Below are 18,105 nucleotides of genomic sequence, written 5' to 3' on the forward strand. Positions count from 1 at the left end.
TGCAGGGACTGGTGGGCATTGCTTCTTCCATGCCACTCCCCCACTGCCATCTTATACACCTGCCTGGCACTTTCCTCTTCAGAACCCCGGGCTGGTGGAGCAATACTTGTCAGCCATTCTCAGCCTAGAGCCCAACCAGAGCTATGCTGGCATGCTGGGCCTGCTGGTGCAGTTCTGCACGAGTCACAAGGAGACGGACGTGGTCAGTCGGCATAAGGCAAGTGCCAGGGCGGAGTGACTGTGGGTTAGCTACATTGGGAATGTTGGGAGCTCGCTGGAGGGAAGGAATGGGAACCTGCTTTGCCCTGCGACCCAAGCTGTTGACTTCATCTGAAACTTTTTGGTTTTCTCGTGAAACTCTGGCCTTTTGCCATGATACATGAACTTCTAGGAGTTGGAAAGTACGTTTTCCTTCTGTTTCTGGCTTGGGTGTTAGTTTGCTTGTTCATATAGTCATTGATTCATCCCAGTTGAGCAACTGCCATGTTCTAGGCACTGTGCCCGGTGTTGGGGGTACACCAGTGACCAAGGGAGCTATGACCCCTGCCCCCATGGAACTGAGTCTGAGATGCTGACATTAAACAGATAGTCTAGTTAATTGTAAATGGTTAAGTGCTACAAAGGGAAAGTGTGAGAAGCTGTGAGACTCCACAACAGAAGGACCTGATTTAGGCTGTGGGTCAGAGAACACACCTCTCTAAAGAAGGAACTATGAAAGTAAAAAGGAATTAGCAAGGCCAAGAGGCGAGGCAGAGCATTTTGGGCAGAGCAAGCAGCCTGTGGGCAGGAACAGAGAGGAGGCGAGTGGGGTTGGAGTGACGGGACTGGGTTAGAGAGTGAGACGCAGCTGGCTGAGTGGCGGGCAGGCCCTTACAAGCCGTATCAAGGACTTTGGACTTTATCCTGGGGGACCATGGAAAGCTGTGGAACGGTTTTAAGTGGGGTTGTATGATCAGTGGGACCTCTGTGCTTAACACTGAAATTTGGGGCATTGATTTGTATTTTTTGGAGGCACTCTCACAAGAGAGACCCCTTAGGCCAGTGATGAGATACTTGAGAATGCCAGGGTCTAACCAGAGCTTTTTGTTCTCTAGGGTGCCCTACTGGACTTTTACATGAAGAACATCCTTATGAGCAAAGTCAAGCCTCCGAAGTACCTGTTGGTGAGTGGGAGGTAGATGTTACTCACCTGGACACATGATCTCATTTTAAATTCTGGGGTGCTGAACTCTTTTTCCTTCTTGGTCTGTTCCCATGAGGGCTAGGTGCCTGATTCCTTTTTCTTTGTAGGATAGCTGTGCCCCTCTGCTCCGGTACCTGTCCCACTCAGAATTTAAGGATCTGATATTGCCCACTATACAGAAGTCCTTACTGAGGAGTCCAGAGAATGTTATTGAAAGTAGGTTGCTGTCAACCAGAATGGTGGGAGGGAGATGAGTTGCCTGTAATCTCTGTTCCCAATATGTGGCAGCAAGAAGTGTGTGTGGTAGCGGGGAGGGAAGGGGGATGTATTCACTGTTTACCTTGTTGGGATCTTGGGAGAGGGATTGGGGACCTTTTTAAGATTATTGAAAGTCAGCTAGATGCAGTGGCTCACACCTGTAATCCCAGCACTTTGGGAGGCAGAGGTGGGCAGATCACTTGAGCCCAGGCTGACTTGGGAGGATCACTTGAGCCCAGGAAGCGGAAGTTGCAGTGAGCCAAGACGGCTATACTGTACTCCATCCAGCCTGGGTGACAGAGTGAGACCCCATCACAAAAAACAAAAAAGAGACCAGGTGGCTCACGCCTGTAATCCCAGCAGATTGGGAGGCTGAGGCACGTGTATCACCTGAGGTCAGGAGTTCGAGACCAGCCTGACCAACATGGTGAAACACCGTCTCCAATAAAAATACAAAAAAAAATTAGGTGAGGTGGCATGTGCCTGTAGTTCCAGCTACTCAGGAGACTGAGGCAGGAGAAATACTTGAACCTGGGAGGTGGAGGTTGCAGAGATCATGCCATTGCACTCCAGCTTAGGTGACAGAGTGAGACCCTGTTTAAAAAAAGAAGAAAAGAAAAAGAAAGTCATTGGCTCTCTTGTTAGAAGAATGCACAGAAGTATATCCACTAAGAATACTGCATATAGTTTTAGGAGTTCAAGAACCCTCTGGATCAGTTTATAGCTTTAGCCATTGTTTTAATTCCCAGAAAATATCAAGTGTTCACCTTCAGAGTTGAGTGAAAGAAAACAAGATATTCTGTTACCTCTCCACCCCTCCAAAAGAACTTTATGGAGACCAGGTTAAGAACCTCCTCTCTAGACGTTCTGGACTTATTGTGGAGGTGGCACTTGAAATCATGGGATCTGAGGGTTGAGTCTGTCCCTGTGTATCATAGTGAAATGTGTTGGTGGGATGTTGGAAAGGCAATTTTTCCTGATTGGGATGGGGTGGTATACAGCTTTTTTGGCAGAGCTTTGGGACTACTCATACAGCCCTGTAGAGATGAAGGGTGGTTCCATGTGGCCAGACAGCAGGCCTGGTGGCATTTGCTGAGGAGCAGGGGAAAAAAATTATCTGTTGAATTATTGCTGAGACTGACATGGTCAGTGTTTTCTGTCCTCCTCAGCTATTTCTAGTCTGCTGGCATCAGTGACTCTTGACCTCAGCCAGTATGCCCTGGACATTGTGAAAGGACTGGCTAGTGAGTATCCCAGCCTCTCTCCAGCCCTTAAGTGGCACCTTGGGTTTTGGTTGTACTTGTCCTAATTGTTGTAGCAGGGGTAGGGGACAGCTCAGGGTAGTAATAAGGCCCTAACCTAAACTACATTGGCTTTGGCAGTTTCTTTCTTGAGATTATTTTAATGAGAACATACAGCTAGTACTAAAGAGATGGGGGCATGGAAAAGACAAAGACGAAAGTCTGGATGCCAGTTATTGGCTGCTTCTGAGCAGTGGCTCTGTGTGTCCAGGTCACCTGAAATCCAACAGTCCCCACCTGATGGACGAAGCCGTGCTGGCACTGCGGAACCTGGCACGGCAGTGCAGTGACTCTTCGGCCATGGAAGCCCTGACCAAGCACTTATTTGCTATCCTCGGAGGTGAGCAAGCCTTAGCCATGGGGTGGCTGAGGTGTGGCCCCTGGCATTTCCTTCAACCCTGGGATCTCAAGGGGACTTGATGCTGCAAGTCTGTGTGTGACAAGGCTGTGTGACCAGCCTGTGTCACACTGGATGTGAATGTGTGTGAATGAACAAAACTCTCATAGGTTGGTGTAGATAGGGTGATCTCAGGTTTTTCATTTTTAAGATACACATTTTTGTATGCATAGCAGAAAAAAACTAAAGGAAATACACCAGAAAGTAATGTCTTCGAGTAGTGGAAACATGAGTGCCTTTTAAATGTTTTCCTTTATATTTTTTTTGTTTCTCAAGTTTTCTGTAGGAACATTACTTTTTGAGTCAGAAAGCAAAAGGCTAGTAAATGTTGTTTTAAACCCAGCTTCACAACACAAAGGCTACTTCTGGAATCAGAAACCGTATTGTGGCGTCACACACATGACCGCATTGTTCACCTTCTTGGGAAATGTGGTATATGTGAATGTGAATCTTTGCTGTCTCCTCACAGGTTCAGAAGGAAAACTAACTGTTGTAGCCCAGAAGATGAGCGTCCTCTCAGGTATAGGATTTCTTTCTTTTTTTGAGACAGAGTCTTGCTCTGTCATCTAGGATGGAATGCAGTGGCACCATCTCAGCTCACTGCAACCTTTGCCTCCCAGGTTCAAGTGATTCTCGTGCCTCAGCCTCCTGGGTAGCTGGGATTACCACCACGCCTGGCTAATTTTTTTGTATTTTTAGTAAAGACAGGGTTTCACCATATTGGCCAGGCTGGTCTCAAACTCCTGGCTTCAAGTGATCTGCCCGCCTCAGCCTCCCAAAGTACTGGGATTACAGGCAGGAACAGGATTTTTCTGCCAGGAGTAGAGCCGTGATCTAGTAGTAGACAAGGCTTTTTTTTTCTTTTTTGAGATGGAGTTTCACTCTGTTGCCAGACTAGAGTACAGTGGTGCCATCTTGGCTCACTGCAACCTCTGTCTCCCTGGTTCAAGTGCTGCTCCTGCCTCAGCCTCCCGAGTAGCTGGGACTATAGGTGCATGCCACCATACCCAGCTAATTTTTTTGTATTTTTAGTAGAGACGGGGTTTCACTATGTTGGCCAGGATGGTCTCGATCTCGTGACCTTGTGATCTGCCCATCTTGGCCTCCCAAAGTGCTGGGATTACAGGCATGACCACCGCATCCACCCTAGCAGTAGGTAAGCTTTAATGTAACTCTTAGGTAAGGTGAATCCTTCTTTGGATTTTGACTCCTCTGACCATCTTGGGTCCCGCCTGCCTCCCAGGACCCTGCTGCTTGCCTGCTTGACAAGAGGGACTTACCTGTTCAAGTCTAGCAGGAGGCCTGGCTTCTATAGAAGGCAAGAGGTATAGAGGGAGCATTAAGGGAAGATCAGTAATGGCCAGAAGAGAGATATGACTGCTGGGGGATGCAGAAGAGGTCTGTGACCCAGAGTGCAGAGGTGGCAGCAGTAGGAAGACTTGCCTGTTTCTGGTTTTGTGCTGATAAGGGACTGAACAGGGAATCTGCCTTATAGGGATTGGGAGCGTTAGTCATCACGTGGTATCTGGACCTTCCAGTCAGGTCCTGAACGGGATTGTGGCTGAGCTGTTCATCCCATTCCTTCAGCAGGAAGGTAATTCTCTGCAGCATGGTAAGCATGCCTTCTGTACCCATCCTTGACTGTGGTTTTTCACGATTTCCTTCTGTAAACCTCTCCTGAAGACACACCTCCCTCAGATAGCATGGCTTGAGCTGTCTGAAATATCATTGCTTCCTCCCCCTTGTACTCTGGCTTGTTTTTTGCACTTCTTGCAATGATTTGACATGGCTATAGGAAATTGGACTGACTGGACCATGCTTTTTTTGCCCTAGTTCATGAAGGGACCTTGGTGCACGCTGTCTCAGTCCTGGCTCTCTGGTGTAACCGATTCACTACAGAAGTGCCCAAGAAGCTCACTGAATGGTTCAAAAAAGCTTTCAGCCTTAAAACCTCCACATCTGCGGTGAGGCACGCCTATCTGCAGTGCATGTTGGCCTCTTATCGGGGTAAGACGCCTCCCAGGGCCAGTGTCCAGGCCTCCCTGCATAGGTGACTGAGTCTTTAGGGCATTATTAGTGTTCCCGGCTTTCTCTGTTAGTTCAGCTTATCTAGCACCATTTATTTCTTCCTGAAATAAATGGGAACTTCAGGAAGAAATAAATGGGAACATTGGGCTTAGCTCAAAATTAGAAATTCAATCTTCACAACAAATTCTGGCTTCCGTCACTTACCAGACTTTCAAAGTACAAAGCTTTATTCAGAGAGGACCCAGAACCTGAACTTATCACTACAGTATCTGAAGCCATGAAGAAATGATTCAGATAAGACTGGTTTAAGGGCCAGACACGGTAGCTCACGCCTGTGATCCCAGCATTTTGGGAGGCCAGGGTGGGTGGATCACCTGAGGTCAAGAGTTCGAAACCAGCCTGCCTGGCCAACATGGTGAAACCTCATCTCTACAAAAATACACATATTAACCAGGCATGATGGCAGGTGCCTGTGATCCCAGCTACTCTGGAGACCGAGGCAGAGGTTGCAGTGAGCCAAGATCAAGCCATTGCACTCCTGCCTGGGCGACAGAATGGGACTCCCATCTCAAAAAACGAAAAAGAAACATCTGGGAGATTCCAGGGCCTTCTCTCAAGAGGGGACACCCTTCTGTGTGAAATGTCTTGTCTGATGAACTTTGTACTCACGTATTCCTTTTAATGATAAGGGAAGAATAATCTGGCTTTAAGAGATTTTTGTACTGAGTTTAAAGCAGTAAGTCTTTTTCTGGAATACGTCTCTCAGCTCAGAATCATACCTCATTTTTGTGTGGTGGTTTGTGAGGTTTGTTTAAACTGCAGATAGTGCTGATTGAAGTCATAGATTTTTCCATGGGAAATGTACAGTCAATACATTGTCAGCTGCCTTAGGGATATAGTGAATTCATATCCATGACTTAAAAACAGTCTATGAGGCCAGGCGAGGTGGCTCACGCCTGTAATCCCAGCACTTTGGGAGGCTGAGGTGGGAGGATTGCTTGAGCTCAGGAGTTTGAGACCAGCCTAGGCAACAAAGTAAGACCCCCATCTCTACAAAAAGTTAAGTTAGCAGGGCATGGTGGTACTTGTCTGTGGTCCCAGCTACACAGGAGGCTGAGGCAGGGAGATTGCTTGAGCCCAGGAGTTCAAGATCAGCCAGAGCAACATAGCAAGCCTCCATCTCTAGAAAAAAAATAAATAAAAATAAAAAGTCTTTATACTCATATATCAGTTTCCATTATTGCTGCACTGAATGACCATCAGTTGTATGTGGAACCTTGAATTGTAGATGGTAAAAACTTGGTTTTACCTAGTCTCTTCAGCTTGAGCTAGTTCTGCTTATTGCTTTTACTTTTAATTTTTTTTTTTTTTTTTTTTTTTTGAAACTGAGTTTCGCCCTTGTTACCCAGGCTGGAGTGCAATGGCGCGATCTCGGCTCACCGCAACCTCCGCCTCCTGGGCTCAGGCAATTCTGCCTCAGCCTCCTGAGTAGCTGGGATTACAGGCACGTGCCACCATGCCCAGCTAATTTTTTGCACTTTTAGTAGAGACGGGGTTTCACCATGTTGACCAGGATGGTCTCGATCTCTCGACCTCGTGATCCACACGCCTCGGCCTCCCAAAGTGCTGGGATTACAGGCTTGAGCCACTGTGCCCGGCTAATTTATTTTTTAAAGATGTAATTCAGAGTGCCGGAACACAGTGCTCATTGCTTTTAAAATAAACATAATATAAAATCTTTTAAAAACAAAACCTTTAAAATAAAGATTTCTTGAATTCAAATTCATAGCATTATCTAGTAAACTGCTTCCATTGTGAATTGTTCTGATATGCCCATTTAGTAGCTATGAAACAACAAACCCAGGTGTGGGAGGAAAACAAAAGAAAACATAGGCTTGAGCTATAGTTTTTAACTCCTGAGGTTAAGCAATTCTCCAGCCTCAGCCTCCCAAGTAGGTGGGATTACAGGCGCCCACCACCATACCTGGTTAAGTTTTGTATTTTTTAATAGAGACAGGGTTTCACCATGTTGGCCAGGGTGGTCTTGAACTCCTGTCCTCAGGTGATCCGCCCGCCTCAGCCTCCCAAAGTGCTGGGATGACAGGCATGAGCCACGGCACCCGGCAGAGCTATAGTTTTAGCTGGTTTCTCCTTGTTTTTTTTTTTCTTTTTTAAAATGAGTTTCGTTCAGAGGCCAGCATATTGGTTCTGGTTTTAGAATTTGGGTCAAAAGGTCATCTGATATGGGGGAAGAGTACCATATGGGAATTGATAGGATTGAGGGTGGCTCTGACTTGCCTCAACTAGCTGTGTAACCTTGAGCAACTCACTTAATGTCTCTGCTTATCCATCAGTTGAGTAACTGGACTATTGGATTAGTAAGGATTATCTTTTTGCCTCTAATTTTGTGGTTGTAGAGTTTAAGTTTTGATTTAACTTCACTTCTTTTTGGGATATTTAACTCAAAATAAAAAAAATTAACTGAAGGGCTTTAGTCATACATTTCACAGCTGGGTAGATAAATCCTTTCTCAATCCTGTCATTTCCAAAGGTCAGGATGTCCTTTAAGGTGCTGTCCTCTTTCCACAGGTGACACATTGTTGCAGGCCCTGGACCTCCTTCCCTTGCTCATCCAGACAGTGGAGAAGGCAGCCTCCCAAAGCACTCAGGTTCCCACAGTCGCTGAAGGGGTTGCCGCAGCCTTGTTGCTCTTGAAGCTGTCAGTGGCTGACTCACAGGCTGGTATGAGTCCAGAAATGTCCAGGATGGTAGAGACAGGGGCCTCTGACAAGAGTCCTTGGGAGGAGTGTTTCAATGTTCAGGGTTAGCTTGGTCCTGACCACACTGGATCAGCCGTAGGTTTGCTCGTCATCTGCAGGATGAACTTCAGGGTTGCATGGACAATGAGAATGCAGCCAGGGGACTGTGTGACTGTCCTCCTTTGTCCTGTTGCTCCATTGCTACACAGGCTTGTAAATGATGCCCAGATGGGACCAGGGTTTAGTATTGGGACTATTTGTTTCAGTTGGTTATACAGTACAAAATTCAAAAGGATATAACATGAGAAGCTTCCCCTTAGCCCTGACTTTCTGCTTGGCTGTTAAATTTCCCTCCGTAAACAGTATTACCAGTTTTGCACTTTGGGAGGCCAAGGCAGGCGGATCATGAGGTCAGGATATCGAGACCATTCTGGCCAACATGGTGAAACCCCATCTCTACTAAAAATATAAAAATTAGCTGGGTGTGGTGGTGCGCGCCTGTAATCCCAGCTACTTGGGAGGCTGAGGCAGGAGAATCACTTGAACCCAGTAGGTGGAGACTGCAGTGAGCTGAGATCGTGCTGTACTTCAGCCTGGTGACAGAGCAAGACTCCGTTTTAAACAACAACAACAACAAAAACCAACTGTATTACCAATTTAATGTCCAGAGATAGTGTGTATATAATTGAACATGCTGGGTAACATTCTGTCTAAACTGTATTATATACAATATATACATTGTATTATATACTATATATACTATGTATAATATATCTTTGAAATGATTCCAAATCAGTACATCAAAAAGAGCTTTATCATTATATTTTCTGGCTACAACACATTTCATGCTTTCTTTATTCCATCTCCCACTCTCTGCTCTGGGACACACCTGAACTTACTCCTTTGGATAGGAATGGAGCTCAGCTCTCTTCATAATATCGTGTGTGCACTGTGTCCATGCAAGGCACTGGGCTACCTAGGGGAATGCTAAGATGAATATGACCTTCTTCAGCGAATGTCGGGGTGCTTACTTCATAGTAGGAGCAAGGAAACACAAAAAGACATCTGTAGCTTAAAATATGACATTAGAGCAGTTTTGAAGGAGAGATTGCTTTTAGTTGAGGGGATGGGTATTGGGAAGGGCTTTATGGAGGAAGCATTTGAACTAGTGCCCTGAAGACTGGGAAGGATTTCATTATCCTAAAGGGAATGGCCCAGAGTGAGTCCAAGCAGCCCCAGTCAGGGAAGGGCAGTGAAAGCCGGAGTCTGTAAACCTCAGGTATTCCAGCTTGGCACCTGGGGTGGATGGGAATTCTGGATGAGAAGCAGTTCACCTAGGCTCTTGTAAGCAGCAGAGAACCACCGAAGAGTTTCACACAGGAAGTGATACCAGAAGGACTGAGGTAAGTTCCCCAAATAGAACAGCACCCAGACTCCTGCTACAGAGAAGGGTTTGCCAGCAGAGCCCCCCCCAGCAGCTTCAGGATTGAGGACATCAGCTCTGGGAGACATGGTGAGCTGCGTCATGGGATAACCTTTTGTTTCTTACAGAGGCCAAACTGAGCAGTTTCTGGCAGCTGATTGTGGATGAGAAGAAGCAGGTGTTCACCTCTGAGAAATTCCTGCTTATGGCTTCAGAGGATGGTAAATTACTCCATGCTTAGTTGAATTCGAGATTGAGACAAAGTCTCTTTGGGAAATCTTCAGAGAGGACCCTTTCTTGACCAGCCAGTCAGCTCTGCAAAAATCTGGGCCAGAGCAATCTGGCCAACAGCTTAGTTATTGTGGGAATGAATTCATTCCTGTAGGGAATGTAAGAAAGGTTAGGGAAATGGGACTTGGGAGATGTGTGGAGATGGAACTGTAGTGGTTGTGGAGCTACAGTGTAAGCTGCAATTATAGCTGATTGGGTAATTGGTGCTGTCTCCGAGGTTTTCCTATGTTGAGGCAGCTGAGGAGCTCCGGTGGAGTCTGGCAGGCTCAACTCCCCCACCAAGAAACACAAAAACTACTGGTTTCTATCCTGGCAGAAAAGGAACAGTGGAATTTTAAATGTGTATTTAAAATTCTAGGTTGCCTTAGGGGTGTCTGCCACTAATTGGTGATTTGAAGAGTCTTTTGACTTACAAATTGCAACATCCCATTAATGAGTTACAACTGTTAGTCATTTCCTGGTTTTAGAAAAATTCTTAAATTTTGAAAAGGAAAGAGACTCATGTAATTCAAAAATAGATACAGGAGGGCCTACATTGAAAATTATATCCCTGCTTTGATCTCTGGCTACCCAGTTCATCTGCTGTGGGTAACTAATTTTATTAGCTTCTTCTGTAGCCTTGATATTTTATATATACGCAAGTAAATACCTGTACATGTTTGTTCTCTACGTTTTTTACAAAATGTTACCGTGCCTACTGTATGTACTGTGTTTTCTAGACGTGGAAATGAGTCCATGTCAGTGTATAATGAGCTTCATTCTTATTTTGGTGCTGTGACACTCGGATCATTGTTTTTTTGTTTTTTTTTTGAGACAGTTTCACTCTTTTTTTTTTTTTTTTTTTTTTTTTTGAGACGGAGTTTCGCTCTTGTTACCCAGGCTGGAGTGCAATGGCGCGATCTCGGCTCACCGCAACCTCCGACTCCTGGGTTCAGGCAATTCTCCTGCCTCAGCCTCCTGAGTAGCTGGGATTACAGGCACGTGCCACCATGCCCAGCTAATTTTTTGTATTTTTGGTAGAGACGGGGTTTCACCAGGTTGACCAGGATGGTCTCGATCTCTCGACCTCGTGATCCACCCGCCTCAGCCTCCCAAAGTGCTGGGATTACAGGCTTGAGCCACCGCGCCCGGCCGAGACAGTTTCACTCTTACTGCCCAGGCTAGAGTGCAATGCCAAGATCTCGGTTTATTGTAACTTCCATCTCGCCGGTTCAAGTGATTCTTTTAGTAGAGACAGGGGTTCTCCATGTTGGTCAGGGTGGTCTTGAACTCCCGACCTCAGGTGATCTGTCTGCCTTGGCCTCCCAAAGTGTTGGGATCACAGGCGTGAGCCACTGTGCCCAGCCTCTTTTTAGAACCTCATAGTAATTTTTTAGTTGTTGTTGAGACAGGATCTCACTCTGTTGCCAACACTGGAGTGCAGCGGCACAATCATGGCTCACTTGAGACTTTACCTCCCTGGTCTCAGGTAGTCCTCACCTTCCTGAGTGGCTGGGAGTGCAGGTGCATACCACCACACCTGGCTAATTTTTGTATTTTTTTTAGAGATGGGGGTTTCACCATGTTGCCCAGGCTGATCTTGAACTCCTGGGCCTAAGCACTACTCCTGCCTCAGTCTCTCAAAGTGCTGGTATTACAGACATGAGCCATTGTGCTTGACCTTAGTAACTTTTTTTTTTTTTTGAGACAGAGTCTTGCTTTGTTACCCAGGCTGGGGTACAGTGGCACAGTCTGCTCATTGCAATCTCTGCCTCCCGGGTTCAAGCAATTCTCCTGCCTCAGCTTCCCTAGTAGCTGGGATTACAGGCATGTGCCACCATACCCAGTTAATTTTTGTATTTTTAGTAGAGATAGGGTTTCACCATGTTGGCCAGGCTGGTCTTGAACTCCTAGTTCAAGACCAGTGGGTCTGGGTGTCAGAGGAAGACTTTGTCTCAAAAAAAAAAAAAATTACAAAAAACAAAAAGCGCCAGGCGCGGTGGCTCAAGCCTGTAATCCCAGCACTTTGGGAGGCCGAGGCGGGTGGATCACGAGGTCAAAAGATCGAGACCATCCTGGTCAACATGGTGAAACCCCGTCTCTACTTAAAATACAAAAAATTAGCTGGGCATGGTGGCGTGTGCCTGTAATCCCAGCTACTCAGGAGGCTGAGGCAGGAGAATTGCCCGAACCCAGGAGGCGGAGGTTGCAGTGAGCCGAGATTGCGCCATTGCACTCCAGCCTGGGTAACAAGATTGAAACTCCGTTCCCCCCCAAAAAAAAGCAAGCTGTAATTTCACATCGAGTGATAATTATATTTAGGTTAATTTTCAGCTTATTCTATTATTTCAGGGTATACGTATGTGTGTTTAACTATTTTAAAAACACTTCCATTCTTTTTCTCCCCTCCCAGCCCTGTGTACTGTGTTGCATCTGACAGAGAGACTTTTCCTTGACCACCCGCATAGACTTACTGGCAACAAAGTTCGGTACGTGACTCTGGCTTACCTTTTCTTTTGGGCCAAATGAGGCAAAGGCTGGCAGGAACCCGAGAAAGGGTGTGTGGCAGGTGGAATGATTGGCCATGGAAGGCCCTCCTCCCAGCCTTCCCCCATACCGGTCTGTCCCTGTGCTTGTAGGCAGTACCACCGGGCTCTGGTGGCGGTGCTCCTGAGCCGCACCTGGCACGTCCGCAGGCAGGCTCAGCAGACGGCTCGCAAGCTGCTCTCCTCTCTTGGGGGCTTTAAGCTGGCACACGGACTCCTGGAGGAGCTGAAGACTGTCCTCAGTTCCCACAAGGTGAGGGCATCTGGGCTCTAGAACTGGGGCTCTTGGATCCACTTAGCTGTCCCTGCTTATGCTGTGGGGTTTTGGCTGGGCCACTCCCTGGTTGGTCTTTCTTACTCTGTGTGGTGCCAGCATCTTCTGCTCCGCGGTCGAGCTCCAGTAACATCTTTCATAGGATTCCGTTTCCTTTTCAGAGACTTTTTTTTCACATGTAGCTTTACTTTATTTTTTAGTTTTTTTGGGAGGGGTTGTTTTGTTTTGCTGACTGCACCCTCTGCCTCCCAAGCTCAAGTGATCCTTCCACCTCATCCTCCCAAGTTGCTGGGACTATAGGCGCACACCACCATGCCTGGTTAATTTTTTTATTTTTTATATTTTTGTAGATGTGGTCTCACCATGTTGCCCAGGCTAGTCTTGAACTCCTAGGCTTAAGTGATCCGCCCACCTTGGCTTCCCAAAAGTATTGGGGTTAACAGGCATGAGCCGCTGTGCCCTGCCCCTTTATCCTTGATTAATTGAATAACACTTTATGTTTTTAAAGGACTTTGTGATTTTTAAAGCATTTTCTTCCCATTTTTTTCTTTTGATTTTGTTTTTTCACAGTACCTTTCAAAGGCAAATACGGCTTGATATTCTTATTTTATGTGAATTGGCCAGGGTTCCAGGAGCTCAAATGAGTTGCACAGGGTCTCCCAGCCCACGGGGGGAGACCCCCAAAGACGTGGTTCTCATTTCTGTGTTCTTTGTGCCATGTTCTGCTGCTTCCCTCCCTCCGTAAGCCTGTTGAGGAATGTGGGCCAGTGCCAAGCTTGCCATCACAGGCTGGGTCTCCTGGACCAGTTTCTATTGCCTTCTTTACCCCTGTAGGCTTTTTAGATGCAGAGTCACAGGTACTTCCTTCTTCTAGGTATATCTCACAGCCTATGGGTCCCTTTGCAGGAAGCTGGGCATCCATCTCCACCCCAGCAAGGACCCCAGAGAAGAACTGAATGAGGGGCTGTTGTGTCCGTGGCATATTTGGTTCCTGTGTTCCAAGCCTGCACAGGGCTCTGAGCAGTGGGGTTCTTTTGTGTTCTCATGTGTCTCCATGCAGGTGCTGCCCTTAGAGGCTCTGGTGACCAATGCTGGGGAGGTGACTGAGGCAGGCAAGGCCTACGTGCCTCCACGGGTCCTGCAGGAGGCTCTGTGTGTCATCTCTGGCGTGCCAGGGCTCAAGGGTGATGTCACTGACACTGAACAGCTGGCCCAGGAGATGCTGATCATCTCCCACCACCCATCCTTAGGTCTGTGGCTGTGGTGGGTGTGGGAGAGCCCGAGGCTTTATGGGGCGGGGTAAGAGCAGGCCAGGCAGAAGGCCTCAAAGAGCTCCCTTCCCCTTCAGTGGCCGTGCAGTCTGGACTTTGGCCAGCGCTTCTTGCCAGGATGAAGATCGATCCCGAAGCCTTCATCACCAGGCACCTGGATCAGATCATTCCTAGGATCACCACACAGAGTCCCCTAAACCAGGTGATGGGCCTGTAAGCTGGTCTGGGCTCAGATCTGGGAGGGGCCCTCTCATCACAGGGTACAGGAAGAGAGGATTCACAGAAGCAGGTGAAGGTGGATGAAATGTAGGCTGGACCCTTGGTTGCAAGTGACAGAAATATAAACTGGTTTAAGCACAAAAGGGAACTTTCTGCCTCATTTACCTGCCAAGTCTAAGGATATGACTGGCTTTGGCTAATGCTGACTACAAGGGTTCAGATGTTGCCCTGGGGACACTGTAGGTAATGTCTCTCTTACTCTGTCCTATCCGTCTTGGTCTCTTGTCTTCGTTTTCCATGGTGTGGGCTCCATTCTCAGGCTTTTTCCCTTTCTGGTGGCACAAGAGCCACTAGAGTTTCAGGCTTTGTCTCCCCATCAGCTTTAGGGGGAAAAGCTTGCGTATTTCAATAATGTTTACTGGCTTGGGGTCGCTTTGACCCTGGTTAATCTGACTTGGAGGCCATGCTCATCCTGGCGCCCCGTCCTCTGTTCTGGGTCACGTACCTATCTCTGGAAAGAGTGAGGGCAGCTCCACCTGAACCATGAAGATTGAGAATTGGGAAGGAGTGTATCCCCTCATGTCAGGTGCTGTCAGACAAAGGGCTACTGCTTGGTGAGGAAAGCAGACACAGACTCCAGCTGGCCACTCTGACGGGCAGTGCCCAGGAGTAACAAGGCAGTGGCACAAAGAAGGGGAGCCAATGCCAGGGGCATTCAGGTGTGGTGGACCTCTCGCCAGTGCCAGCCTTGGCACACATTGACCATGTCTGCGTTTGTTTGTCTGGCAGTCCTCCATGAACGCCATGGGCTCCCTTTCCATCCTGTCCCCGGACCGGGTCCTCCCACAGCTAATCAACACCATCACCGCCTCCGTGCAGAACCCTGCACTGCGCCTGGTAACACGGGAGGAGTTTGCCATTATGCAGACCCCTGCCGGGGAGCTGTATGACAAATCCATCATCCAGAGGTGAGACCTCACTTGTGGGCTCATTTACCTTTGCTCCCCAAGGCATAGTTTTCTTGCATGTGGGATGGAGCCAGCACCTCCTGTGGGTCAAATGCAGTAGCCTATCCATTCATTGGCTAAGCGCCTGCTGTGTCCCTGCCATGGTGCTTAGGTTCTGGGTACTAAAGTATGTCCAGTATGCGGCACTATACCGGTGCACAGTACTTAACAGCTAGTTGGAATTTCATGGCTGGTGGGAGGCTGACAGGCCTTGCGGTGCTTTTCAAGCTGGTTGATCACCTGCTCTGGTGTTTCAGTGCCCAGCAAGACAGCATAAAAAAGGCCAATATGAAGCGAGAGAACAAAGCATATTCCTTCAAAGAGCAGATCATTGAACTGGAGCTGAAGGAGGTGAGTACATGGAGGCACTCGCAGGAGATGGCTGCTGAGCTTGGTGGCCTCAGGCTGGTGGTTTTTCCCACTGCACACAAGCTGTTCACTTGGATCATCCTGAGGCCCATGGCACACTCCTGGTTCCCCTGACCAGTGTGTGGTGCATTGGCACACTCTCCCTTGACCCTTTCTCCAATAGCCCCTTCCACCCATAACTCAAAACTGATTTCTTTCTCTGCTGGGTGCTGGCAGCAGTGCACATGTCTCCTCTGCTAAGTGGTGTTGCTGGATTCCATGTCTGTCCCCCCACTTCCTTGAAAGCTGGGACCCCTCTTTCACTGCTATCTAGACTTCTGATAGCAGGCGCAGCACCTGGTACAGTGGGACTTCTGGGGAATCCTGGCTTGATTCCTGAATTCAGCTTTGGACAGAGCTGGTTCTGACAGGAGCGGTGCACAGAGGACTCTTTCCTGTCTCAGCGTATGCTCTTCTCTCTGTCTTTACGAGGCAGGATTTTTCTTGTCTTTCATATCTCAGTCCACATTTGCCCTCTCAGGTGGCCAGCCTGTTCACCCTATCCAGTGTAGGCCCCACCCTTCCTCCCAATTACTAAGCATCATTAATTTCTTTACTAACATTTGTCATAACCCCAAAGCATCTTGTTTATGTGTTTGTTTACTTGTTTATTGTCTATCTTCGCCTGCTAGATTGTGAGTTCCGTGAGGGCAGGGACTTTATCTTGTTCCCTGCCATGGTATTCCTGCCATCTGGAACAGTGCCTGGCACAGTGCAGGTGCTCACTAAATGTTTGCTGCATGAGTGAGTGAGTTCTGTGCCTATGGTGGTCTCAGGCCACCATAGCAGGCCTTTTCTAGGCTTCAGCTTATCCTATAGAAGAGCTTCTGTAGGGAGGGGTTGGAGAGGAGGAGGCTAAAGTTTTGATTCTGAAGCCATGTGGCAGTCAGAATACCCCTTTGAGTACATTGAGGAACTTTTTATTTCTCTAACATATAAAAAGCCCTCTTTGGGCCGGGCGCGGTGGCTCAAGCCTGTAATCCCAGCACTTTGGGAGGCCGAGGTGGGTGGATCACAAGGTCAAGAGATCGAGACCATCCTGGTCAATATGGTGAAACCCCGTCTCTACTAAAAATACAAAAAATTAGCTGGGCATGGTGGCGCGTGCCTGTAATCCCAGCTACTGAGGAGGCTGAGGCAGGAGAATTGCCTGAACCCAGGAGGCGGAGGTTGCGGTGAGCCGAGATCGCGCCATTGCGCTCCAGCCTGGGTAACAAGAGCGAAACTCCGTCTCAAAAAAAAAAGCCCTCTTTGGCTTTGTCAGTAGAGAATCCAGTTTAAAAAAAACCTACTTCTCTATTGCTGTCTTCATTCTGTAGAAACCAGGTGGCTCTGGACTTTGTGGGAGGTAGGGGGTGCACATAGTGGGTTCAGGGGCCCAACTCACAGACTTAGAGCTGGCGTGGTGCTGTTTGTGTGGAAGCAAGCTCTCCTTCCCTGTTGGGGAGGGAGGTCTGTTCCCTGGAGATGGGATTGGTTGGTTTGCCCATCCCTACTAGGAAATAAAAAAGAAGAAAGGCATCAAAGAGGAGGTGCAGCTGACCAGCAAGCAGAAGGAGATGCTGCAGGCCCAGCTGGACAGGGAGGCACAGGTCCGGAGGCGGCTGCTGGAGGTGAGTGGCCACCCCTGCCACGCCCATGCTGGAGGAGTGCTGGGAGGCCTAGGCCCGCTCCTTGCTGTTGCAAGCAAGGCCCTACTGACCTGCCTTCTGGGCAACTCTGCTTGCAGCTGGATGGGGAGCTAGAGGCAGCGCTCGGACTGCTGGACATCATCCTGGCCAAGAACCCGTCCGGCCTGACCCAGTACATCCCTGTTTTGGTCGACTCTTTCTTGCCATTGCTGAAGTCTCCCCTCGCTGCTCCCAGGATCAAGAACCCCTTCTTGTCCTTGGCTGCCTGTGTGATGCCTCCTAGGCTCAAGGCTTTGGGTTAGTCTTTGTTTGTTGGCTGCAGGGATGGCCCAGGGGTTGGACAGGGTGTGCCCCTGAGTGCCTGTGGGGAGGTAGGTGGTGACATCAGCTGCTGAGTTTTGTTTTCTTGTGGAAGCAACCTTGGAGATTTCAGCTAGATGTGCTTACGAGAGACATAGTGCCTCCTATTCTCTCCCACTTCACATCTGTGCCCTCCCTCTGAGGAGTGATGCTAGTCAGTGTTCGATCTTCGTGTACCAGTTTTAAAACTGAGAAGTCAGAAGTTCAGTGGCAGTGAGGATGGTTTGGTGCAGTGTGGTGAGTCAGCGCAGCCCAGGGCTCCTGAGCAGCCACGTGACAGTGAACAGAGGCCTCTGTGACTTTTAGCTTCCTATTAGCTCTGGAGAAACAAACACCAGGTAGGGTGGTTGGGAATTATGGTGGCCTTGCTTTTGTGGGTTATTTAACGGCCTTCAGCAGACTTCTAGCGTAGCCTAATGTGGATGTTCCCACGGGTGAGGCTAGAATCTGGGAGTCGTTCTGAGTGGAAAAGTCAGTCGTTGCATCTGGAACCTGCCAGAAGTGTCACCTGGCTGTCTGTTGCATAGAGGTGGAGGTGCTGCACTGATAGAGCTTCACTCTCGGCTGAGTGACCCATCGGTGGCCCTCGTCTCATGTCGGCGTACTCATTTCTTGAGTGTCTAAAGGGCAATTCCCTGCCTACCTGCCCTCTGAGGCTGTCACAAAGATCAAATGAGAAATTAGGTTGGGGACATTTTGGCAGAGCAGAAAGATTTTTTTAAGTCAGAAGGATGAGGCACTGGGTCCCCTGTCTGAGCCTGGGCTGGATT

At 48.3% G+C, this 18,105-nt stretch overlaps 1 protein-coding gene across 2 annotated transcripts in view; it reads left to right on the forward strand.

The window, feature by feature from the left end:
• Nucleotides 1–18,105, forward strand: part of GCN1 (GCN1 activator of EIF2AK4) — a 70,900-nt gene that overhangs the window by 15,648 nt on the left and 37,147 nt on the right. The window contains exons 7-24 of one of the 2 annotated variants that reach the window (XM_003932188.4): nucleotides 83–217; nucleotides 1,095–1,163; nucleotides 1,291–1,399; nucleotides 2,611–2,685; nucleotides 2,954–3,082; nucleotides 3,609–3,659; nucleotides 4,635–4,733; nucleotides 4,973–5,146; nucleotides 7,757–7,909; nucleotides 9,478–9,570; nucleotides 12,033–12,108; nucleotides 12,259–12,418; nucleotides 13,500–13,689; nucleotides 13,788–13,912; nucleotides 14,719–14,897; nucleotides 15,194–15,287; nucleotides 16,844–16,957; nucleotides 17,074–17,272. In XM_003932188.4, the coding sequence (XP_003932237.1) occupies nucleotides 83–217; nucleotides 1,095–1,163; nucleotides 1,291–1,399; nucleotides 2,611–2,685; nucleotides 2,954–3,082; nucleotides 3,609–3,659; nucleotides 4,635–4,733; nucleotides 4,973–5,146; nucleotides 7,757–7,909; nucleotides 9,478–9,570; nucleotides 12,033–12,108; nucleotides 12,259–12,418; nucleotides 13,500–13,689; nucleotides 13,788–13,912; nucleotides 14,719–14,897; nucleotides 15,194–15,287; nucleotides 16,844–16,957; nucleotides 17,074–17,272 (2,224 nt within the window). Of the gene's footprint in view, nucleotides 1–82; nucleotides 218–1,094; nucleotides 1,164–1,290; nucleotides 1,400–2,610; nucleotides 2,686–2,953; nucleotides 3,083–3,608; nucleotides 3,660–4,634; nucleotides 4,734–4,972; nucleotides 5,147–7,756; nucleotides 7,910–9,477; nucleotides 9,571–12,032; nucleotides 12,109–12,258; nucleotides 12,419–13,499; nucleotides 13,690–13,769; nucleotides 13,913–14,718; nucleotides 14,898–15,193; nucleotides 15,288–16,843; nucleotides 16,958–17,073; nucleotides 17,273–18,105 lie in introns of both variants that reach the window. The other variant, XM_074402160.1, reaches the window with a different exon arrangement.

The sequence above is a fragment of the Saimiri boliviensis genome, chromosome 7 (assembly GCF_048565385.1).
Source record: "Saimiri boliviensis isolate mSaiBol1 chromosome 7, mSaiBol1.pri, whole genome shotgun sequence".
Lineage (NCBI taxonomy): Eukaryota > Metazoa > Chordata > Mammalia > Primates > Cebidae > Saimiri > Saimiri boliviensis.